Source organism: Aptenodytes patagonicus, chromosome 4, assembly GCF_965638725.1.
Source record: "Aptenodytes patagonicus chromosome 4, bAptPat1.pri.cur, whole genome shotgun sequence".
NCBI lineage: Eukaryota > Metazoa > Chordata > Aves > Sphenisciformes > Spheniscidae > Aptenodytes > Aptenodytes patagonicus.
Window position 1 is genome coordinate 60547221 of NC_134952.1, and position 26319 is coordinate 60573539.

General features: G+C 39.2%; 1 protein-coding gene across 2 annotated transcripts in view; it reads left to right on the top strand.

Annotated features, from left to right (window-relative positions):
* Positions 1–26319, top strand: part of EGF (epidermal growth factor) — a 62743-nt gene that overhangs the window by 4440 nt on the left and 31984 nt on the right. For both annotated transcript variants that reach the window (XM_076336897.1, XM_076336898.1), the window contains exons 2-10: positions 5473–5604; positions 9130–9329; positions 10309–10490; positions 13530–13760; positions 15374–15576; positions 20225–20350; positions 21361–21483; positions 23930–24052; positions 25267–25392. In XM_076336897.1, the coding sequence (XP_076193012.1) occupies positions 5473–5604; positions 9130–9329; positions 10309–10490; positions 13530–13760; positions 15374–15576; positions 20225–20350; positions 21361–21483; positions 23930–24052; positions 25267–25392 (1446 nt within the window). The remainder of the gene's footprint in view (positions 1–5472; positions 5605–9129; positions 9330–10308; positions 10491–13529; positions 13761–15373; positions 15577–20224; positions 20351–21360; positions 21484–23929; positions 24053–25266; positions 25393–26319) is intronic.

The following is a 26319-nucleotide window of genomic DNA, read 5'->3' on the forward strand; positions in this document are numbered from 1 at the left end:
AGCTAAATCCTGGCTTCACTTTGCTCCATACAGCCTTCTGAAGACACACTGTTAAAGCTTCTTATGTTGTATTCTGAGAAATATGAAATGCCAAAACCTTAGTAATTCACAGCTATCCTTTCTTTGCAAGCATCGCATAAGGAGCAGTAAGAGCCAGTGAAATGGGGAACTGTGTTGTCTACCCCTGTCATGACATAGGGATAAACCTGTTGACACCCCACGGTATCCCTCTGTATTTCAGAAGAGCTGCAGTCGAGGCATGCTTGTTTCCCTGTTTTCAGTAGCTGTCTTCCAGCTAGCTCACTTCATATTATACTGCCTTGGAGAAAGATGCTTGAAAATATTGTTACCAAATAGTAGTCAGGAATTCTTGAACGTGGGTCTGAACCCACAAACCAATTCACGAGAAGATTTCCATTGAATTCTCTGGAAATTGGATCCAGCGGAATGTGGACAAATACTATCTTTAGCTGTGAAAACTTAGATCAAAATAGGAAGGAGGTGAATATGTTACAAGAAATGACAGAAATGGCGTCACACATCACATGAAGCTTAATCCTGAAAAGGGCTAAGGGGCAGACTCCAGGACCAATGACTAATACTGCAAGACTTGTCATTGTTTTGCTCAGTGGAAAATAGCAGATATTAATTTTGTGTTCTGTTTTAAACAAAACTGACTACTTTCTAGTATCTAATTTGAAAGCCGATTTTAAAGGGAGCTGGATGACAGTATTTGCTGATGCCTTTCAAAGAGGGCCAGGAAAGGCAAGCCAATAACAGTATGTTGAAAGTTGCATGATCCAGGAAGTAGAGGTCCATTTTGTAGTTACTAATTTGCACATAGAATTTATTTCAAAGACAAAACCAAAAATTTTTTTTTTCCATTTTTCCAAACCCTTGAGATCTGAGTCCAGAAAGGTAGAAAATGAAAGATAATGTAGTCCCTAGAGATCTTTTTTGCCATTTCTCTTCAAGATGTCTACAAGTGGTTTCTGAATTTGAGTATTTGAGCACCTCACAGCCTCTGTCCTCTCAAAAATTGAGAGTGATCAGGTTGTAGTTTAAACCTCATTTAAAATTAGAGAGAGAGGATACTGAGCTGTGCCTCATCTATTTTATTGTGACCTGCTGATAGATGGAGCATCTTTTTCCATTTCTGGCTATCTTCTGTTCTTTGAACTGTATGCTTTTAACAAAATAGATAAAAGGGATGGGCTGCTTTCTTTGTAACCCAGATGAAATTCCATGTTCAACCTTGTTGAAAAGATTATGGTGGTGGCTAGATATAGCGGATTGAATTAATCCCCAGTCCAACTCCAACAGGAACCAAATTCGAGCGAGGTTATTTGAGCGTGTGTATATTGTATATACAATATACATGTATATTTTATGTATATAATGTATGTATTTGTGGCCATAATGAAACGCAAGTTCTGTCTCACTGTGGTTTCTCTGTATCCCTGCCAGGCATACTAATGCTTCACCTTCTGCAATCGGAGCATTTCTCAGGACTCTCAATAAAGTAGCATATTTGTATGCAAAGTCATTGAGAGCTGCCAACATCATGATGACATGATTCATTGTTTTTGCTGATTCTCAAGGCATTTTTTGCATAAAGAAGCCTTTGAGAACTGAGCAGAACCTCATTCTTCCTTTCAGGGCTGGCTGTCAGGGCACTGCAGACGGCTTTTGTGTTCACTAAGCCGATTTCTTTCACAGGGTAAAGTTCCCACTGGGGGATGTGGTTGCCAGGACACGTAAAACAGCTACAGCAGGATGCAACTCCGTGCTTTGCTTTGTCACTAAGAGTGCAGGTGAAGGCACTGCTAGTTACACCTGATGGATGGTTTTATGATCGAGTTCTTCTAAACCTTAAGAAACAGCCCTTTGTTTTGTTTTGTTTTGTTTTTGTACTTTAAGCAAAGAAGAGAGCATGTTAAGCATAGGACCCTCTTCCATTGTTAGTGCCATAAAAGCTGAATGTTCACAGGGCTGCAGCGTATTCTACAATAGTGCTGTGTCTGTTGGTGCTTCCTGTTTACTGCTGGAAGGGGCATTCTCCGGTGGCCGAGCTGCCTGTCGCCGCTGCACCCCTTGTCTTTTATTGGGCGGTTATTCTTCCACTATAGCCTTTCTTCAGCTGGGGCAATTGCTTGCTTTTCAGTATGTGTGGGATTTGCTTTATTATGTGAACTTTGGTGGTGATGAAAGTAGATTATCAATCTATCAAGTAGATTGATAACCCTGAAATCTTCTCTTCAAGTACAATTGCTGGGGAGGCAGTGTAAATTCTTGTAGCCTGATCAATCAGCATGCTCTTTCTTAGAGAGTCAGTTTTGTACACTCATATAAAGCTGGAAAATCCATCCTGTAAATAACAGGTCATTGTCCAGTTACCTTGGTACACAGCTCAGTAACCTGTGCTTGCTTAAAGCATGTCTTCCCAGTCTGATCTTGACTTGAGAATATCCACTGATGTTTTTCACACGTTCACAATTTTTCTTGGTAGCTAGTTCCCTTAGTGAATCACACTTCCTGTTAAAATGTGAATTTAATGTCTAAATTTGATTTCCCTGGCTTCAGTTCTCAGCCATCAGTCCTTGTTAAATCTTTCCTGCAAAAGATTATACAGTCCTTTAGAAAATCTGATACTTTTTCTTTGTGAAGGTATTTATATACTGTGATCAAGCCTTTTCTCAAGCTTATTTCAGATAATCTAAGCAGACTGAGCTCTTTAAGTGTCTCACAGAAAGGCACTTTTCCTTACACTCAGATCAGGCTTTTTATCCTTGTATACACTTTCTAACTTTTCAGGACCCTTTAACCTGTATCTGAGAAATACAAACAGCATGACAATATAGTCTGATCACTGCCATATACAGAAGTAAAATTATTTCTCCGCTGTCATTCATTTCTCCTGTGTTTATATGTGTTGTGATTTGAATTTTCTTGCCCAGTAACATGCTAAGAGGTCAGCTTTCTGTCCAGTATGAACACAAATTCTTGTCAGAGTAAGCAGTCTTCCAGATACAATCTGTAGGTCAGGCCTATCTTTCTTATTCTTATTTAATGTGTTCTTTATTGAGATTGAATAATAGTTCTTTTATCAGTGTTTCACATTTCTTAGTCAAATGACCTTTGTCTTTAGCAATTCTACATCTACACAGTTGCCTTTATCACCCATACTTGTGATTTCCTCAGAGAAATAACATCAGATTTATTTAACAAGCCATTATTGTCATAAAAGTATATTGACTAACATGAACTACATCATAGCCTTTATCAACAGAGCCTTGCACCTGCTTTTGTACCGGTGACTAGATCCGATCAACTGTCCGGCTTCGTCAGCCAGTTACTCCATTTGAAAACCAGTGCATCAGGGAGAGATACAAACAGTGTTCATGCCTGCATACTTCTTCACATCTCTGCTAACACTGACAGCAGCTGTGACAATGAGCTGAGGTCACCAAAGCCCTCCCGTATTAGTTATCAAAGAGCCCTTTAGTTTTAACGACATCCAGGCAACGTTAGCCAGGAGTAGCTAGTTTTAAACTGGCAACCTGGAGCTCACAGTTTCTGTAGCCCATTAACAAACTTCTAAGTGAGTCAAACCTTTCTAGAGGCGATTTGGAGGAGTTCACTTCAACGCTGTGGAGAATGGCATGTGCATCCCTAGTACATGTGAGAAAATATGCTCCTAAAAGCTGATTGTTTGAAGAAGATTGTGGGTTAGAATTAGAGTGCTTTATGGAATTAAGTTCCTGAAAATGCTTCTGCTTTACCTTCATAATCTGTTCAACAGAAATCAGTTGCATGCGCTCTGATTATGCTTCATACATTGTCAAATTAGTTCATCTGCTATGTGGAACATAACGTTGTGGGAAAACTCTGAAAACGATACGGAAACATTCCCTAGTCTGTACAGACATGTTAGGTGGCTGTAAAGCATTGACATTCTTTTTGAACAACTTTGATACCTGACACAGAAGAAAACCCTAAACACTTCTGCTGCATGTAGTTTTTTAAAGCAGTTAAAGGAGACAGTTTCCCAGACCCATGGGATATCAGAGATCTGGTTGCTTAGCTCTCCCTAGGTTACTGGGAGAGAAAAAGTTTCTTTCAAAGTGCTGGTGTGAGTCGCTTAAATTGAAGTTCCTTGCAGTTATCATGAGGTGCCATTTCTGACCTTCTTTGAACTAGGGGAATCCTCACCTAACACTCACAGACCTCCTGCAGCACTGTAATAATTGGCACTTTATGCAAATGATCATCTAAGATAAGTTATCCAAGGAGAAGCTCTTCTTCTGTTGCCCTAAATTCTTGATCAGGAATACAGAAAAAAAATAAATTGTTGTGAGCTATACTTGGAATAACTCAATATATATATGTAGTTTTGGTTATGAATCAATGTCCTTTAGTGACTTAATCAAACGTGTCTCTCTCTTTAAAATAATTTGTGTTGATTCCTTTTTTCCTGTGTGTGCAAAGTCACACGATAAAACCCAGAACAAAAGCCAGTGACATCAAATAGATCTTGGGCAGGGAAAAAGCTGCTCCTTAGAGCAACCCTGACAGTGGTTATACAAGAAATATCCCAAGATATGGTACTGCCAGATGTCAAGCACCTCGGGAAGTTACTATCGGATGCATTTGTTTTCAGTAGGAACTGAAGTTTATCTAAATTTTCGGGGACAATCATCCATGGTACTGCCAAAGGGGTTAAATTCTTTCCCCCTTAGTGTAAAATATGCTCCCCAGTGTTGACCTTTTTTTGAAAAATAAAGTCCTTAATTTAGGACTTAATTAATAGTTACTGCCTCAAGCCCTGATAAAACACCGTAAATACATCAAATATCTTTTAATTCCTAAAGGCTCTAGCCTAATCTACCAGTTAAAAGCCAAGTTTCTAATTAGTTTGCTTGTTGCCTTGGTTTGGGCTTGTTGCTGTCAGAATATAGTGGTGTTTTTAGTGTTTTGTATGTATTTTTGAGAGTTGACAAACCAAAATGAGCTCAATGTGGAACTCAGTGCTGTGGCCGTCTGTTTGCTGCTTTGCTGTTTTGCAAAGTTTGTTAATTTGTTGGCAAAATTATTACTGTGGAAGCAGCTGCAGGCAGCATTTGCATAGCAAATGATAATGCAAATCACAGAAATGGAGTACGAGACAAGTCTGTTCCCTGTGTTTGGGCAATCAGAGACCAGAGTGCCCAGACACTAGGGAGAATGATAATTTCCCTGGACAGTCTTCTAAAAAAAAAAAAAAATCACTGTGCATGTGACAACGGACAGAACAATAATTCTGAAACCAATGCATGAAGCAATACAGCCATCTTACTCTCCATTTTAATGATGGGATATTAAATTTTGTGACCAATTTATTATTAGGTAACTATGTCAAGGGTATTCCTTCTCTTTGCTCTTTGCTGCTTTTGCTAGCTGAATTTTCCTGATCTGTTCAAAACCATGTTTCAGATATCGATGAATGCCTTGAAGGCGGTTTGGGAACCTGTGGCCAAACCTGTGTCAATGTTCCAGGGTCCTACATCTGCTCCTGTTTGCCCGGCTACACTTTGGATATTGACAAATGGTCTTGCTATGTGAACGGTAAGGTCATTTTCTTTTTTGATGACTAAAAAAAGAGCTTTAGAGACTTAGTTAGCATTATTTTTCAAAGTGAACCGTGCCCGGCTGGTCCCTACTGGACAGCGACTGGGGTGCTCTGGTTCACTGATGGAAAAACTGCCTCTTCTACTGTGTGGGTAAGCAGCAAGGCCAAAAGTGGGTGCCACAGAAGAGTGATGGTGAAGAATGGAAAGTACGGTGGTGGGAAGATGAATGAACATATGAAAACAAACAAATAAAACTAAACAATGACTTCCTGTTTAGTAGACATGCTCTCTCTGTGTGCTCGGAACTTTAAACTCTCTTATCCCGTCCCTACTACTTCCAGGAAAACACGGCAATACACAAGATTTTGCTACCTTTGCCTCTTTCAGTGTGTTGGCGTTGATGTTTTTCCAGTGTGTTTAGGTTCTAGGGACAGTGCTGTGAAATCATAAGCAGGAAGCCCTTATTTTTGGTTTGGCCCATTGGTGGTTTCTTAATAAACATGAGTGCTACTGTGAGTTCTTTCTCTCCTTTGCTCTGTCCTGAGTGTATAAATTGATTTTTGAATGTGTAAGATGCATTTAAATTAAGTTTTTAGCCCTTCTAAGAGGAAAATATCCACAGTTATGGCCTTTGAATAACCTTCATTTTGTCCTCAACGGATGCTACCCGGGGAAAAAAAATCTAGTTAGATTTTATTGATTGGTTCAACCCTATATTGCATCTAGAGTATGAGGTGGGAGTGCTCTGAAGTTCACCTCTCACCTCTCCGCCTTGGTTTCCTGAATGTCTGGTTTTGGTTCCTGTCTGGGATATGCTACAGCTCCCTTCTGATCCAGGAGCTCAGGTTTTCTTTCTCTGACTAATGTTTGCCTGGGACTCTCGCTAATGCAGAGATGGGATGTGACAGGGCATGTTTCTGACCCAAGAAGTAGGAGATGTACTTGAGTCCCTGTGCACGTAGCCTTTGGTACCACGAACATAACCAAAAGTATTCTGTGCAGCTCCCAAATTGGCACCAACACTATTACTTCAGTCAGCTCCCAGAATCACCGTTGTTGACAGCAACATGTGACTCACAAAGACCAAGCTGGATTTTTTGTAGTCATGCCTAAACATCTCTAGTCCCTTAAATAGAATTTTAATTTTTTTTTAATCAAATGTTTTGTAAACTCTTCACTTCTGAACTGAAAAGAAGTGAAAACAAACATGTTACCTCACACTGATATATATGCACAGGTATCTTTCAAAGAACAATCCTACCTTAATATTGGAGGACTTCAACTTTTTTTAACATTATTACCACATTTATAGTACCAGTAGAGAGTGAGTGATGGTTCAGGAGCTACTGTGATGGATAAGGAACCCTTGTGCTAGGTATAAACCCTTCTGTAAAGGGTACACCAAGTGAAATACCCTCATGTTTAAAAGACAGGAAGCTCTTTGATGCAGGTGTTGTTTACCTGTTCATTAAACCTCTGACAAAATTAAGTCCCAAATCTGACTGGTGCCTCTGTAATCAAAGTTACATTTGCTCGCTCCCTGTTCCATTTACAGCCCTCACTCATGGACGCCTGATAGGGAATTCAGAGAGTGGAAAGGACAAAACCAAAGTATATAAATGCTCTTGGTCAACTAATTGGCAAAAATGCAGGCAGTACAGCTGTCAAATTCCTGAGATAAATCAGCCTTGCCACACTTCACCGTTCGTTTACCATTTACGCAAAACAAGTCTTCATAGTTTAAATATTCTCACATGGGGTTGCTCAGTGCAAATAGCAGCAGAAAAAGGGAGTCACTAAAATCCTAGAAGCAGCTGTTATAACTGGGTGATAGCTTGAAAACTTGAGATACAAAAGAGTGTTAGTATAGAAACAGAGTGCTAATCATCTTCCTTGTGAACAGAAGAAACTTACATCTTGGGTGCTTGTCAGAACTTTCTGCCTAACTTGCTCTTCACTTGAAGAAATCAAAATTGGTCTCATTCCTCTGCTGTGAAAGGGGTTGAATCAAACAACCTTATAACCATGATGAAGGTGGAGCATCTGGCTAAAATTTGTAGAAGTGATGTCTGTTGAGTTTCAAGCTTCAGGTTTCACGCTAATAGTAAAGATATTTAGTTAAAAGGTTGCAAAACTGGTCAATAAAACCAGTTTAATTTTCAAAAGTATATGTGCAAGAAAACTGATGATAGTTCATCTTTGACGACATCCATCTCTGATAAACGGAGAGTCGCTCTGCATTGCAGGAAGATCAATTCAACAAGTGATTAGACAGGCTTGAAAGCTGTCATTCTGTTGCATCTATCAATAATTGCATTTCAAAGTCACTTGGTTAGAGCATTACTTGTATGCCTTACCTGTTGTTTCAGGCAACCATGCTATAAATCCCCATCACCGCCACAGTGGGCTTTCTTCTTTGAATGTTGTTTTAGTGGTAAATTAAAGACTAGGCTGTATACCCCCAATTTTTTTTTTTTTTAAATTAGAAAAAAACATGTTCCTTTTTAAAATGAAGGCTAAAATGTGACTGGTTACAGAAAAACTCCTTTCCTCTACTACACACTTGATAGACATCCATAATAGTCAAATTGCCTAAATGAAAACCATTGTGGTTTGGGAACGCAGTTAAGGTTCCTTGGACAATCCTACCCCTGCCCTATGGTAAAAACACCCCAAATACCCCAAAAATAACAAAAAGGGCTTGATAAAACTGGGTTAGTGTAATCTGCAGCCCCAACTGTTATGTCCTACTAATTGTACTTCCATACTTATCACCTGGTTTTAAGGCTGCGTTAAGGCTATTTGGACCATCCTAGTTGCTCATCACTTTCAACCTTAATTTGATTTCTAGAGTTTGGGGCGTAATTGGAACAACTTTCATTTTAACGTATTTTATGTTAAGTTACTGATACAGTCTTACCCTTCACTCAGTATGAATACAGTTTTTGTCTGGAAGGAGTTGTTGCTGTTGAGCTGTAGGAGTTTTAAGTACAGGTCTTTTGGTTTCCTTCAGCCCTCTGCATCACAAGAAACCTTCACAGTCTCTAGCTTCTTCCTTTGCCCTGTCTTGGGATCTTCAGTTTCCCTGCTCGGGTAGTTAAAGTGAGACTCCAGACCACGTCTCTGTGATAAATTCTTGCTATAAAACAATAGTTAGAAGTGGTCTTCGACTTGGAGACGCATCCATGGCATAATTCTTCCAACCTCTGTCGGCACGCATGCAATGGTTCTTCCGAATTCTGACTAGGCTGTAGGATTTGGGATTAGTGGTAACAACCACTGCAATCTCAGTGTCACAACTCAGGTTTTTGGCCTAACTTTCAGCATTAAATGTGAAAGAACCATTACATTTATATCTTATTGGTTCTCTGTGATATGCCTGGAAAGTTACCATTAAAATATGAGAGGTGTTTAGATCCTGAACTTTCTCTTTGGTTAGTATAATACTGATGAGAACATAATGCAGCAAAAGTGCAATGCTTATCTATTAATTGGTCTCTTTTTGTTTTCTCCACACCAGACCCTGCACCATTCCTCCTTTTTAGCCATGGAAATGGCATCTTTAGAATTGACACTGAAGGGACCAATCATGAAAGATTGGTGGCTGATACTGGTCAGTCAACGCTTATGGATTTTCATTATACAGAAGAGAAAGTGTATTGGGTAGACTCTGATAGGCGACTACTTCAAAGAATTCAGCTGAATGGCACAAAACGAGAGGTAAAGTAATCAGTTCTCTGGAATTCTCCGAGTTAATGGGCATACGACCCTCCATGGAAACCACCTGCTCTTTAGGTACAATTCTGCCGTTCCTGTTCATTGATTAGCACTTCAGACTTATTAAATAGTTTTTGCTGTCGTAATAGTTATGGTCCTGAGTCTAGGCTGTTTTACTGGCATTCACAGTACATTTAGTATTTTCTGTGGATCAGATGAAGGGGAGTTAAAAATGAAGGAGAGGAAATTCAGACAAACTAAAGCTTTGAAGACAATAATGTTTATCAGTTTTAAATTAATCCCTGGCATTATGGAAATTTGTCTTCCAGATTACTGTAACTCAAACTGGCACAAATGGTATGAGAAGAACGTGCTTGAATTCCTACTCATTTTTTCTCAAACCTTTTATTGGTTTCTGTGGTTGCATAAATGCTTCTTTTAGCAGTTCATTCTTTGTTCAGAAAAAGCTGTGCAGTTCATTGCATCTGGCTGATTAAGAAGGGCAGACAGGCTGTTGTGGCTGAACTTTAATGCTGTGAGAGCCTTCTTTTGTTTGAGAGAGTGTTCCTGTACCCATGTGGAATCTTCACTGATGTATTTTATGCTGATTTTTAAGGATCAGGGTCCAGCAACAGTGTGTTAGGAAGTCTTCCATCTGTAACAGTACAGGTCTGGGTGCTTCATAGTGTGCCAAATGCAAGAAGTTGTAACTAAAATATTAGTCCAGTGTATTTCTCATGGAGAACAGTTTCCCCTTTCGCAGGGGGTCACTCAATTCAGAAGGAGTGTGTGTAAGTACAAAGACCAAATTAAAATGATTAAAGAATAAGAAAGAGAAACATCTACAGGTCTGAGAGAAAATGAAGCAGGTGAAGGAATGAAATGGGCAGCTTCAGTCTGACATTCTATTCCTTACGATGAAAGTCAAGTTTAAGGTAATCATTAGGATGCTTCTTGTTGTCAACTTTTTTTTTGTTTACAGAGACTATGTTACATAGACAAAGGCATTTCAGGATTTGCTATTGACTGGATAAATCAAGACATTCTCTGGGTCAACAGACAGAAAGCAACCATAGAAGCGACAGACATGAATGGGAAGAAACGCCGAGTTCTTCTAAGAGATGTTGGTCGTCCCACAAGGATTACCATTGATGCTGAGCAAAGGTAATTTTAACTAGGTTAGTAATTTCATTGAAAAGGACTCAAAATATGCAAAGTACTATGATTGCAGTTTATAGGCTGCTGGGCTAGTCTGTGCACAGTGTATTATCTATAGTCCAATACCTCCTTGAACTTTGACAAAAGAGGATAAAAGATTAGTAAGCATATAAGAGAGAAATAGAGAAGTGCGTGAGAAAAGCCCACTGAAGTCTAATGCAGAATCTATACCTCTTGGTCATCAGTGAAAATTTTGCTAGTGAGGAGAGCTGAGGGAAAAGAGGCATTGCTGGTCCTTTCTCAAAGACAGCAAAGTTTCAGGGCAGCAGAAAGCAGGATTGGAGCATAAGGGGAATGATGCCTGCAAATGCTGGGAATCCCTGGCACACTTAGAGTATAAATTGGTATGCTTTCTGAAAAAAGGTCTAAACTTACAGTTTTGCTCCTGTTTCCCTTGTCTCTTTGTCAGTTGCTCTGAATATTGGTTCTGAATCTACTGTTGCTACTTTGTGTCACTAGTAATTTGACATTCATAAAGATGCTTCTTTCAGCTTCAAGCCATTTACACTGAGAACCATGCTCACGTAAGAGATTTGGCCTCCTCAAGAATTATCAATATGAATTGTCACACTCCATGCTAATTTCTCTTTACACATAAGCCTCTTCCACTAAAGTTGCAAAAATAAAAGCTTGAGGAGACTTTGAGATGCTTCCGTTTTGTACAGCAAAAGCATGTTTTTGTTGCCGCTTTTGATTTGCAGTAAGGTTGCTCAGCAGTGTGTGAAACTATTTTATTATTAAGGCTTATGTGTCCTTTCCTAGTACATTTATACATAAACCAATCTTCTGATGCTAATAGCATTGCTAGTATTCTTTGGAGTCTTGTCATTTAGGTAGGATTTAAAGGCCTGAACATTAGCCTATTTTTTTTTTTTCCTGATTTGCTTTTGAATGCAGTATTTACCAATCTTGGAAATATTCACAAGTCCTCAAACCCACTGTCAAATGCCATCGAAAAGCACGTTACAAATGGCATTATAGGGATGTATTTACTGAACTTATGCGAAAGTTTGGGAAGACTCAAGTGCATATATTCAGCTAGGTGTGATTCACCATGCATAAAAGCTGTACTCATGTGCTTACACAGAGAGGACAGTAAGCCAGTAACAAACTGTAAAGAAAGTAGACTCCAAGAAGTCTTGGAGTCATCATTTTTATACCCCATGGCAATTTGCTTGTATGAAAACTCTGAGGGCTCTATTTTTAATGTGAAGTGAATTAAAACCCCCAGCATTTTTACATGCACAGGCATAAATGTGAGCTAAATCTGATATTAACAATGTCTTCCTTCAAATGTGTGCAACTCTTAATTAATGAAGGTCAATGTGATACCCTAATAATAGAGTTTTTCTCAAAAAATGTGTGTAGATATTAGCAGTGATAGGATTATTTTAATAGTAATAATATAACTATTGCTGTAAGACTGATTTAAATTTTTAATGGTGTTTAGAAATGCTGAAAAGTAAGGATTAAGGCTGAAGAAAAATAGACGGCAAATACAGTAAGGGCTGGAAATTACTCAAGCCGGTTTTTAATCTTCATGCTTCTTCTGTTTTCCTGTTTGTTTATATCATATCCTGTCCCTACACTGATTTGCAAAAGTTGTGCATAGAGACGATAACTACCTTTGTTTCTTAGTTTCCCTATCTGTAAAAAGTGAATCCTAGCATTTGTCCAAACTTCCAGAGTAGTGTTGTTTCTTAAATAACAGGTGCTATAGAAATGCAAGCAGATATTAATAAAGTGTTTAAAAATGGCACTGTACAATTGGGCTGTCCTTCTGGAAACATGTTTTCATCTATACATTAATAACCTGTGATAACTGTAGACTATGTAATAGTGAAGAAAAGCTGTGAGGCAGGGGCTGATTGTTCCTACTGGTTTAGTATAGTCCCTTGCCAGTGAGATCTAGTCCATTTTGGGGCCTTTAACAAATGATTAACATAAATATAGTAAAGCTGGCTTTATGCTACATTGCTTTGTACATATAAGTTTTGCAATTTTGTGAAGACAAGGCAAAATGATGATGCTTCTTGGAACTTTTGTGCATAAGAAATCTCAGCAAAGACTCTAAACTCAAACATCAAAAATTAAAATATACATGAATGAGGGATAACTTGCTATTTTTGAAGAACTGTTGTTAACCTTAGTCACATCAGTAAATCTGGGTTCTGATCCATGAATAACTTGACATATAAGTAGCTTCAGTGCATAACTGTTTTCAGTATTGGAGCTGTATTTTGACTATGTCTTAATTTAATGACAGCATAGTCTGGCTGCTATAACCAGCAGGAAGGTAGAAAGAAATGAGAACAATAATTGAAATGGTATTTTTAAGTTAAGCACTTAAGTTAAGTGATGTGTTCAACTAGAGTTTCTGGAGATAGATTCCTCCCTAGAGACAGAGAGCAATGCGTATCTGCCTCAAAGATGTGCCTTTCCCCAAGTTTGCAGGAATTCCCTGTAGATTTGAGAGGTTATTCCAGTTGCCTTCTCCGACTGCATGGCCAAACAAAGCAGACAGACAGACAATAGTGCTTTGTGGTTAAGATGCGCTGATTCCTGCCTGACCTACATGAGGGAAATTTCTAGTATCTCATTGCTTCCTGAACAGAGTCATACAGTCTCTGATAGAAACATATTTATTAAAATAAGAAAACAACTGTTTTTAGTCGTAGTATTGCTTCTGTTAAACAGACAATGCTTTATTGTCAAAAATTATTTCCATTCTTAATAGAACTATGTTAAGAGGAGATGTATTCCTGCTTTGTATATCTCCTGCAGAGATGCTTTCCTGAAATAGGTGAGTACGTATAAAGGAAGTCCCTTGCTTTATTATTAGTTTTCGTTCTGAAAGCACTGTGGTAAGACTGAAAAATTCTGTATATGGGAGCAACTAAACAAGGAGTGTGTAGCAGTGATGTGATCTTGCAAGTGTGGTGTTTGGTTTTTTTGTTTTTCAAAAGATGCTTCTCTTGCCTGCAGGCTATTATTTTGGTCTTCAGATGGTACAGTTTCCAGCATACACCGAGTGTCCCTCAGTGGAAGTGATGTGCGAAATGTTTTAAGAACCACAGAAAAAATAAAGGCCATCTCACTAGATTTGGTTGACACAAGGCTCTACTGGATCCAACATGACCATGGGAAAGAGATTTCCCATATTGGATCATGCGATTATGATGGCGGAGCTGTTCGTTTGCTCAAAAATTCTGTCCGGTGAGTTTTCCTGAGCTTGTCAGAAATAAAAGACTCATTTCCCAGGGATGCAGTTAAGCTCTCTTCCTCATTCTCCCTTTTATTTTGTCAGTTCATAACACAATAAGGAGTATAAAATGTGGTGCAAATGGCGTGTAACTGTAAATCTAAAACTACTGATAGGAAAATGGAAAAAAAGTCACTGTTGTAAGGATAAGACTGCCACTCAGTACTCTCCATCTTCCAAGCTTTTAGCAAATGATAACTACTTAATCTTTAGAAATCCTCTCTGAGTGTTTATTAGTGGCCTTTTTCTGCTGATAGAAAAGTCAAAAACAAAGAGATTAAATTATTTGTCCAAGGTCACAGTGGGTGAGCTCAGGTGTCTGAGCTGTGCTCAAGAGACTGAGCTAGATCAGGTCTTTCCTATCCTCCTCTAAGCCTGTTGTCCTCCTTAGCTGCTGGGCGGGGAGGCTCGGATAACCCCCCGTGCTTCAGCAAGCATCAGCAGATGTGGTGAAAACTGTCCTATGCGATAGACTTGTTCCCCTCTGCTCCCCGGTGCTGAGGCTAAGCACAGCTGAGGGGGCTCTTAGACCCACGTGCTTTTAGGTGCCTTTAATATTTGGCCTTCATGCTTTGCAGTGGTACAGCTGCTCTGTGGCGGGCATGCTTTCTGCGAGGTACTCAGGAAAAGGTTACCTTATATCACTGCAGTTTATGTCAGTATGGCTGGATTGGCATATGCGTAATAGGAATTGCCAACTGCAAAATGAGAAAAATACATGGTTTCACTGGCCTGCCGATTCAAATATGCAGCAGACCGTTTGCATATGATGAACACAAAGCTGGTTTCTCCCTACACTGCCAGCTGCCAGACTGGATTTTTCCTTATCCTTTTCCCTTTTCTCCCTTGAGTTGGCTGGTGTTCACTAGGGCATCAACACTTTCCCGTTGAACCTGGATGATACGGATTCTCCTTTTTCCACCTGGAATACGTACTGGAAAGTGGAGGCCAAAAATCCCTCTTTCAGTATTTTTTCTGCTTTTCCTCTTATTTAAAACTGGGCCCTTTTGTTGTTCCTGCTGGCTGCTATAACTGACCAGCCAATGGAAACTAAATTCCTGCGATAGGAGAAGCAGCAAGATGGATTTTAGGAATGCCCTACTCCTACCCCTCCATCTCCACTCTGATTTCCTGGGACAGTCAGAAGCATCAGAGCAGGCACTGGAGATTAGGAAATAGGGGAACTTATCTGGCCTACATCCTTCAACAAAGCAAGTGTCCATTTTAGTTGCTGGGTTCACCAGAAGCAGGGTGATACCTAGGCTTTCTCTGTCAGTTGAGTCAGTCCTGAACAACAGCTCATATAACCTGTGAGAAATGCAGGTTGTCCATTTTGCAGCTATTACTTGCATATCTGCAGGATTCTGGGTGCTGGATTATTTGGGAATGTCTCTGGCACTTCATCTGACTCTCATATATATAAGATAATATAAGATATATATAAGAATACAAAGAAAGGTTATTTACAGTGAACTTGACTGAACTAGATGCTCAGAAAACGTATGAGTGAGTAAATATATAGGGATCAGGTAATGTGCCACTTTGTGTTATCTTCTCTTTGTTGTAGACATCAATTGCTTGGTATGTCTCTCTTTGCCGAGCACCTGTACTATTCAGAGTTGAAATCTGGTATGATATGGAGAGCCAGCAAGTATACTGGAAAAGTTGTAGTCACAATTAGCCTGAAGCCATCATTTTTTCCACCAGTGGAGATAAAAGTGGTGCATCCCTTTAAACAGCCAGGTGCAAGAACAGATTCTCAGGATTTTGGTAAGTAAACTGTAATGATACAGTAGTGTGTGTGAGAATACATAATAATGTCATACACTCTGATTTTTCACAGTAATAATTTTCTTTGGCAAAATTCCAGGCCTCAGTGAAGTCAAGGAAAAAGTTTCCTTTAACTTCAGTGATCCACAATTCCACTTGGCGTGTGTAACTCCAGCTGGAGTATCAGACTGGAAGTGTGCTGAGCGTGAACTGCTCATTTCATTAATCCGAATACACATGCAGATAAATGTGATTTTCTCCTTATCTTCCCTTTGTTTATACAAAAATGTTTTTATACTTTCCTGCTAAATGCACAAAGCATACAGCTTTTTAATCCCCCGTGTAGATTATCTTCATCAAAAATCTGCTTCCTTCTGGAAGTTTTATTCTAATGTGCATCTAAACACCTCTGATTGTTATGGCACTGAAGGATTTTAAGTGTGTAGTATGTCCTACAAGCGATACTGTGGATGTCTCAGCTTTGCTGTGAAATGGCTGGATGAAGAGTCAGCCTGGTTTAGACAGACTTGAAGTTGCCATAATACCTATGAAATAAGAGCCTTGGGTCTCTTTAATTGATATCAGTCGCAGCCTACAGTATGAGGTGGTCATGTCACTGCCTTTCACTATGGATCAGAAAATGAAGGTAGTTGATTATGGATAGCTCACTCCCCTTGAGGATTCCTGCTGAGGCAGTAGGGAGTGGGGCGTGTCTAGGGGAAATAATGTTTTCTCCTCTGATCTCTGGAAAGCAGACATAGAGTATTCTTGCTTTAATGGAATAGCTTTTGTCACCAGTTTTGCTTGAATACGAACAACTGAGTAAACAGCATAAAGGCATTTGCGTGTTGAGCAATGGTTGCAGAACTGCCAAAGGAAGATGGCCGTGGGTTCCCAGAGGTATAGGTGCTATAAAGACATGAGGAGAAAATAGTGTTTGTTCATATGAGCGAAAATGAAACTGTAAATATCTCTCTTGAACCATTTCTAAATATCTACTATAAAATAGGCTTTGTCTTTCTTCATGCCAACCAACAGCTTTACATGGTACCATGCTGTCTCTCCTTCCTGAAGCCTGCTCTGAGTGGAAAAATCAAAATCTTCAAGGGAACTTTCCCCTTCAAGTGCTTTGCAGTGCAAAGAGCTGTTGAGATGCAGAAGAGAAAGTGTTCCTGGAAATCAAGCTTATACTTGTAAGCACAGGGAGCCTCCATTCAGAGACAGGACCTGTTCTGTGCTTCCTTCGAGGAAAACAGTCATCCTGGCAAATGGAAGCACTTTTTTCAACTGACAAGTTTGGTGCTCTCACACAGGGTAACTAGGGAAGGATATGTCTGTGGTGCAGACAGTGGCATGTCCACACATCTCAGGGTTGTCACAACGAGATTGGGAAGGTCTCATGAGGCCTCCTTGGGTGTCGGTCACCATGTCTGCATATGCATGAAGATGGAGAGGAAGAAACAATGACCAAGAAAGGTCATGATAGTGGTCTCTTGAACCTCAGGGGCTATTTGTTGTGTTACATATGGCCTCTCCACAAGAGCGTGTAGCACAATTTCGTTGACTATGGGCACTTAGCTTTTATTCTTCTCTCAGAAGATTAATTCCACTTTTTCCACCAGAACATGCTGCTTTCCGGTGTTTCTCTTTCCACTGGAAAGAGGGTTTCCCCACCTTTATTAATAAATAAACTACCAGTGTTTTTAAATGCCTTGCAGTATATACCCCTGTGTTTCCAACATTTAGTAGATTTTTGTATGACAGTAAGTGTTGTCAGCAGTAGGCCTTTTTTTTATTCCAAATACCTTCTTGTAAAAATGTCTGGGAAGTGATGGAGTAGAAAGAAGCTTAACAGGCTGAATCCAGATGAACCTTTTGGACTTTGCATGTACGTTGCTTGGCTTATCCAGTGCAAGAACTGGGATGAAAGGAGGACTAATGAGCCTGGAGTACAAATGAGATTTATAGCTGATCTTACAACAGAAAAACCTGGAGATAAAAGCATACCTAGACTAATTGGATGCTCTGTACAAGCTAAGAAAGTGTATGTTGCAATGTAGTGTCAGCTGTGAATTATCAGGCCTTCTTTAAAGCAGATAGCAAGTGAGTTCCTTCAGATGAAAAAGGAATTGATGAGAAGTGCTCAACTGACATGATTCGATTTTTTACTGGAATTTGGATTATTTACTTTACTACTTAAATTCTTCATGTTCCCTCTTCCCTTTCTCTTTCAAAAGTCTTTCCTGGATTGGTCATGGCCAGTAAGTACAGAGAAGAGCATTAATTCAGCTACAGGTTTGCTATAACCCCAGACAACAACTTCAGTACGGCAGTATCTGGAAGATGGCCTCTAATTTACCTCAACTCTCTTTGACAGCTAATCCTATATCCGATGACTGTGTGTGTATTTATAAATGCCTGCTGGAATGTTCTTCACACTTTTATTAATGGCTCATAAAATATCTTAATTACCTTAAAACCTCAAAGACTGCCTCTGGAATTTTTTTAAAGTATCTTCTCTGACAGATTAACAATATTCAGTACCCTCAGGATATTTTCTGGAGGAATTATGTTCTGTTTCTTTCCAGTGAAAGAATCCAGCATCAGGCTATTATCTGAGAACACCCATTTCCATATAAAAGAGGTGATGGGAGGGGAAAAAAAACCCAAACCCAAACGAACTAGAAAGTATGGTTCATAGTGGTTGTTCTTCCAGAAAAGATTACCTTAAAAACTTTGTGATTCATAGTCACCATTCACTTTAAGTTTTGAAATGTGATTTTTTTTTTACATATTGATTTGGCAATATCGAGTTCTAATAATTATTCAGTTAAAAAATAATATCTCCTTGAGATTGCCCAGATGGCAAAATTATTGCTTCTGTTATTTCTTCTGTAATTCCTGGGTGTCTTAGGTCTCATTAGACCAATAATGGTACAAGCAAGGGGCAAAAAAACAGCACCAGTGATAAGCATAAGGCAGCCTTGAAAGTGGTCTTGTTTCTCTTTTGTATTGTTTTGTGATTGCATGTACTTGCACTTTTGTCATTCTAATGAGTTCTGTGTTTGAAGGTTAGACACCCCGCTACTGTATGTTCCTGATTCAGTTGCAGTAGGGACAAAGATTAAGGGTCCAATTCAAAACTAGTTCTACAAAAAGAGAGGCTCAGCTAAAACTATGTAAAATTCAAGTCTCTCAAAAGCTAACATGCTTAATAACACAGATAATATCCATCTTGCCATCCATTCATCATTTTTCATTCAGTGATACAACTTTTGTTAGAGAAGAATTAATCAGTTTGATGCAAATAAGTGCAATGTTGATGATTTCAGCCAAGCTGAAGTGTCTGTCTGGGAAATTATTTCAGTCTTTTATAGATGTGATCTGTCATTCCACTAAATGGCCAGCATTTTCTCTGTTGTAGCTAACAGAAGACTAAATGTCGAACATAAATATTATGCTGCTTTCCATCTCTTGGAATTTAGAGGGTGAATTAGAAATAGCACAAGAAAATTGTTCACAAACAAATTTCTTTGCCTGTACGAGCCCACAATTTCTCATGTGTTACACAAACAGCAGAGGGCAAAGACAGTATTGTGGGTGGGTGGCTGCATACCCACATTCAGTAGCAGCAGTTCAGCTATTCTTAGCTTGGGAAAGGGGCAAGCAACCCCAGAAGAAGATTAGGAAGATTAAAACAAAAATAATAGTTTGGGAGACAAAAATAAAACCATGAGTGTTGCATATCTGCGAAAGCACCAGCTCTAAATGATAGCTGAGCACAGACACGAGGCTCTGCAAATCCTTCCCATGAAAAAAGATAGATGAATACCTGTTTGACTTTTTCTGTGAAGCAGGAGAAGTAGGAAGGCTTCTGGGGATCTGTTGGGTACTTTTTTCTGCTTCCTTTGAAGAAAGTTTGAGCATATCTTGTTGGACATCAGAAACATTCTGAGTTTTAAATCTGAGTTCAAGATTTATAACACTTGTATTTATCATAGTCAGAAACCAGGATCCACTGCAGTACAAAGATTCTCTAGACTGTGCTAATGCTTTCTGTCCAAATGAAACGTATGGTCATTATGATCTGTCCAGCAGTTTTTTTGTTAAATAACATGAGACTTGAGCACTGCTTTACACTAATAACTTCCAGTCTTCGTATGCTCTCTCTCTTTTTAAACCTCTTTCCCCTCTCTTTTTTTGTGTGTGCTCTCTCTCTCTCACTCTCTTCTTTCTGAGTGTTTTACAGAGCCTGATAGCATATAATACCGTGCAGGACTGGTGGCATGTGAAGCCTGCTACACAGGGTTTTCCCTTTCATAATCAGTATAGGTATGCACCCAAACCAAACCATCCCCTACTTCAGGCTCTCTCTAGGTCTGCTTGTGCTGACATGGAGCTAGAAACGATCGTTCGCACAGACCTACTCTTAGTCTTCCAAGTGCCTTCATATTTATAGTGACTTTTTGGCCTGATTTTACCAATATAATAATAGAAGTTATTTTCTATTAATAAGAAGTTCCTCGGCTTGAGCAAGTAGCTGTTGAGAAGAAGACACTTCACTGAGAATCTTTGCTCAAAATAGTTTCTCCTTGAAGGTTGATATGGTAAGAACTCCATTACATTTATACTATATTTGTTCTTCCAGAAAAAGGAACCTGTGATTTGAACAAAGAAAAGTGCAGAAGAAGAATCTGCAGGCCTGACTCAAGGACTCATCGGTGTAAATGTTCTAGTGGCTTTATTTTAAGTCGAAATAAACAGTTTTGTGAAGGTAATACATGAATCTCCCGACAGCTTTATTCCATCAGATGAAAAAATTCTTCTGTTCTTTTACTTTACTCATATCTTGAGTATGAAAAAACACTCTGAGGTCTTAAAAATTCCAGTTGTGCCATTTCAGTTTTGTGTCCTTCCAGGTTCTGAAATAGTCTAAAAGGAGACCTATGAAAATGTCACAAAAGTTATTCTTGCGAGAAATTTTGATCCTAGCCTGAGTAGTTAAAGAAGGTACAGATAAGTAGACATGCTTATGGGTGCTTATTTAATTTTAAAATAAAAATTACAACAGATACATCACCAAAGGTGAAACATTGAAAAATCCTGCAACAAGATGGCTGTTTTAAGTCCCACTTTCAAAAAAGACACAAATTCTTAACAAGCTTCTAAATGTTTTAACCTGGATTGTTTTAATAAAAATCTAACATTACTATTAATAATAGTTAACATATCACTTTTAGAAGCATCTTTTTCACTACATGACCAGATTTGAAAAGACATAAAGGCATCAAAATTCCTAGCTTACAGGATTTACAGACCTGCCTGAGCAGCACCCATCCAGTTCTCAGGAAAATCACTAGGATTGCTTTCTGAATTTCAACTTCTAAACTACTTCTGTGTTTTGAGAATTTTACTTAAGTCATGTTGGAGCCAAAATTTTTAAAAGAATTTTTGTCTGAAGAAAGTGTCTAATGTAAATTCTTTGGGTGCACACAGGATTTAACTGGCACTGGAATCTGTATGGGAAGGCATACTTTTGAAAGTCCTGTAGGCACCTATGCAGGACATATGCAGCCTGAGTAGGTTTTGCTAGAAGGTTTTTAAAGCTTATTTGAATAAGGTCTGCAAACTTGCTTTTTTAGCATTTATTAGGACCAACATGTTTTTGTAAAATGATTGGGAAAAAGAGGTACTTCTTGAAGTCTGTTAGTTTGTTTCATTAATCTAATTCCCTGAGACTGGTCAATGATCTTATTCTGACACAGCAAGTGCTTCTTTTGGCAGATATCAACGAATGCGGCTTCTGGAATCATGGCTGTACTTTGGGCTGCGTGAACATCCCTGGTTCCTATTACTGCACCTGCCCGAGAGGTTTTGTTCTGCTGCCTGATAGGAAAACATGTCACGGTAAGTAGCAGTAATACATAAACGCCTCCAGTATGATATTGGAGAGAGTCCTCATTTAACACTAGAACCGCTGAAAGTTTTGTATGTTGCATTGCTCACTTCCAATCCCTTATTATGTAAGTAGGATCAGCTTAAACTGAGTGAACCAAATTCAGATGTCGTGTTTAAGGAAGTGTAAGTTACACGTGAGTAACCAAGTGTGAACATCTTCAGGAGCAAAAAAAAAAGTCAGGTCTCTAGAGAGACCTCTTTGCTCGGATTGGGCTCCGTGGCACATTCCAGGCGGATAAGCAGTTATATCTTTTAAAATGTGGTCTCTGAATTTGGCTCATTCTGTCTAACCTGCATAACAATTTGCACAGTCTCTGAATGAGCAGCTTACAGCATCATCTCTTTTCTCTTCACATCAGGGTTGATAGCATTGCTAATGTACATGAAATTAATTAAATTAAATGCATGTGCATCTGTTTACAATGAATAAGACACACGGAAGTACTCATAAAGTTGTTTATTCTGGGGGACTGCTGCACTTGTGCTTTTTTTTTCTTTTATCAATTAAATTGTGCATAAGAAGTATGCCTGAGAGAACTTATCTATATAACATAGGTACATAAACCAGGAAGCTCTGTGAAGCTGAATAAATGTGAATAAAATAAATGCAGAGAACACAGAGAAGTGGAGGGAAAAACCAAAGATTTGTCTGTCAGTAAACTTCAAGGACCATATTTTAGTCATAGTAAGAGTCAGAGGTGAAGGTTTTTGTTCTCCTTTTATGCAGCATTGCGTATATTCAGCCTACAAATCCAAGTTTTGAGGTCTTGGGATATTCCCAGTCACTTTTCTATTTCATAATGAACTGAAACTTAGGTGTAAGCAAAGGGTCCTTCTACCTTGTTTCCATGGAAATAAAACATTGGTATATGCCCCAAGTAGAAGTGCCAGTGCACACCAGTGAGTTCAGTCTGGATCATGGCAAGATCAGGACCTAGGGTATATTAAATATCGCTACAAGAGAGTAACAGAGTCTAACAGACTCTAGCGGTCAGTCTATCTATTTTAGACCTCCAAGAGTCACTTCTCCCTCTCTATTAAGAGGGAGTCAGGAGTAGGATTCAGTGACCCAAACATGTGACAGCTGCAGACGGCAGCCAGATGTGACAGAAGACCTATGGGAGTCCTGCAGCCAGAGGCTATTGGGAGGTGGGATATCCTTTTGTGTGCAAAACAACACTTAGACACTGTGCAACTCAGTCCTACTCTGGATGACTAGCTTGAACTATATGCCTGCATTTTGAGTGGCTCAAATTAGATAGAAAATAATGTTTTTCTAACACAGGCTAGGGATGCAACATGGACAGTATAACTCCTTAACTACTGCAGCACAAGGCAGATATGTCACCATCTACGCAACTTGAGAGAGAGAGAGAGATGCAAGGTGAGAAGTCCACATGCTGACCAGACATTTTGATGCTTTGTCCTCAAAGTCCTGTACGAAGCTCTCCATCTAAAGCCACAGGCTCTAGTCAGAAAGAAACACAAGATCAGTTTCTTGACCCTCTTCACTGTACTTAAGGGGTTAGAACAATCCAGTCCAGAGTGCAGTTGCCCTGGAGAAGCAATATTTGCAACAGTTATGCATCATTTAAGCCAGTGTATGCAGCTAATTCAAAGAAGCAGCTGTGGGAAACTTGCATTAGTTCCAGTCTTCCAGCGGGTGTTGCCATATGGTGCTAGAATTGGCATAAAGAGATGCAGCACTGCAATGCAGAAGGTGGAAGGAGGATATCCTGTGAAATTACATTAAACAAATACTCAGGGAAAAAAGTTGGCGCTCCAACAATTATAATGGAAAGTAAAGGAAAGCTATTGCCAGGTCCTCAGATGGTTTTGCCCCTACAGCTTCAAAAATTGCCACTAAGGAACATAGCTTTATTTCTGGAAGGTTCATCTCCTGTTTTCATTGATTCTAGCTCTGTTACCCTTGGAGTAGTAGGAAAGTAGTTTTTCCTCATTCTCTTTGTGCTTTATACTTATTCTTTCAGTATAACTTCCTTGTAGTTTTCAAAACCGGATCTATTTTTTGATGAAATGTAAAAAAGAAAGTTTTCTAAATTATTTCTATTTTGATAACACGTCTTCATACAATTTTGGAAATTTTAAAGCTGATCAGTATAATAGCTTCGGGACCCAGCAATTTTGGCTTTCTCCTTTGCTGTAATTAGTAGAGGGTGGGAAAAAAATTTGGAAAAAAACAAAATAAACCCAAACAAACCCCAGAAAGACAACAGAAGTGTTGTACTCTCAACATCACACTTTTATCTTTTTCTTTTTTCTTTCTTTTTCTTTTTCTTTTCTATTTAAGAAAGTGTTAACATCTCTTTTGGGGGGCTTAGTAAAAATTTTTATCATGATTTAAGATTTTTTTTTCCTCTTTAAATTACTGTAGAGCTAATTTCCTGTACAAGTAACGACACCGAATGTAGCCATGGTTGCCTTCAAACATCTAAAGGGCCTGTTTGCTTTTGTCCTGAAGGATCTGTACTCAAAATGGATGGCAAAGCATGCACTGGTAAGTAACATTTTTTCTAGCTGTAGTGACTGCCAAACTCTCTTTGTTCTTGGCACTGAGAGCCAGAAGTGAATGATGCCATTTTACACTCATTTTGCACAGCTGTAAATGATTGTACAAGATAGGAGGCAATGGAATGTCAGGCGCTTTGAGTGCTGAGATGAGAAATATTCATCTTCATTTTTTAACAGAAGTTTCTTAGCAGCAACATCCAATGTTTGCAGGCCATATTCTTTTGTTGTCAGCACAGATCAAGCCATCTCCCAGACGTTTCTTGCAGGAGACATCTAAAATTTATACTTGAGGGGAAATATAGGTACAAAATTAGGGCTTGGGCAAAATCTGAAGATGACTTTATTGACATTGTGCAACCCAGGTTCAGAGTCACTCTAACTTACAGCAATTTCATCTAATGACTCACAAATGGAATTTTTGCAGTCAGAATATTTGAAGCTGCTACACCCACTAATCTGTCACCCCCCATTCCAGCAAGCTTTCCAGATTCAGGGGACTGTAGCTTTTCAACTGTATCTTTTCAGTCTTAGGGGTCAAGATAGCTCCATTAATGCCAGCCTGACACCTTGAAAAATCCCCTTCTCCTTTTACATCCCTTACGTACTGTGGACTGTACTGTACGCACAGATTTAGTCAGTGTTGCTGTTTTGCTAGGGACACTCCACTGAGTAAGCTCAGGTTGGCATTGAGGCTATAACCATTGTACGGCCCAAGAAGAAAGAATAGTTTCTTTTTGTATGAAATCTTGGTTTGTTGTATTAGAAAGTATCAATTCACCATCCTAGCCTAATTAACTTCTGGGGAGAGAATGGCATTAATTTACTGTTTCTTTGCATGGAGTGCAAAGTCTGATAAAATTAGTTACTCTGTTGTAGATGGGATGAGATTTGCATGGGAGAAAGAGTTCTCTGAAATAACGAACACCTGGAAGCCCTCTTCATATATCCAACCCTCCATCCCCCCACCTTGTGTTGTGGATTTTCAGGCAAAACTCTGGAAGAAGTTGCTACTAATTTGATTTCACTTCACTAGACTTCTACTTTCAGCAGGAGGCTTTTCAGTAAATCTGTCAATCACTGAGATGCTTTGCACTGTAGAAATCCTAAGCAGAGTGAATTGTTCTCTTGCTTATACCTCTGATTTTGTTGTATTTTTTTCTTAGAATGGCAAAGTTAAATTTTTCAAATGCTCTGTTTAAGGTTGTACATCTCCAGATAATGGTGGCTGTAGTCAGATATGTTCTTCTTTAAGCCCATCGTCCTGGGAGTGTGCTTGTTTTCCTGGATATAAGCTTCAGCGAGACAGAAAGCACTGCACTGCTATAGGTCAGTATCTTGGTACGCCTGCATATTTCTGCCAATAAAAGCAAAAACCTTTTAGAGTCCTTTAAAGTGGACTGCATAACTGGGATCCACTTTTGCATTGGTTTTAGGTTACTCTGTGAAACTTGGCAAGTATTAGCTGTTTGGAAAAATAACCTATTTTGGAAATATACCAGAGCAAGCACTAGTATATGGTTCAGTCTCCCTCACAGAAGATTCAGTCTATTATCCAACTTCTGCATTTCACTCTGGGCTCCTGTACTGCGGAGGTCTATCTGCAGTATTCAGGTTTTTGTACCTTCATATAAATGTGGGTATAGTTTCTGCCCAGTGTTACAGAATTGGGGTTGAGGTGTCTACTTTTGGAGAACATGGCAGGGAATAGTCTGTTGAAGAACCTTCCCTACAAGGCTGTTTCTCCCCCATTGGCCCCAGGAAGCCCAGGTATTTGATGTGATGATTGGATTCCAGACCCTTCTGTTTCTTCTGAGAAAAGGGCAGACCCTGGTGAGCAGCAAGGTATAAGCAATTGCATGAGAGAGGGGAGGAAGGAGCAGTTTGTGATTTGTTTCAGGAATAAGGGAAAAGCTTTATTTTTTGGAGGACAGTATTTTTCTTGCTTTTACTGTGAAAGGCTTCTCGTGCAAAAGTCAAGTGTTCTGGCATTTATGGTGATGCTGTGAAATGCAGAGGGAAGATTGTCTTGAGGCTAAGTAAGTCAGTGTGAAATGCAGCGGGGCTAGTGACTGCCTTTATCACAAATTTTGAGGCTGATCTTGGGCAAGGCACTGATGCTGAAAACCTATATTGACGTTTATTTTTGATTTCTGAGACAAGTGGAATGTAGGACAAGGGCCTTCATTTCTTTGTGCTTCTGTTCCTCATTTTGTCTTCTACTGTTACTTACTTAAAATGTTAGCTAGGTAGTGA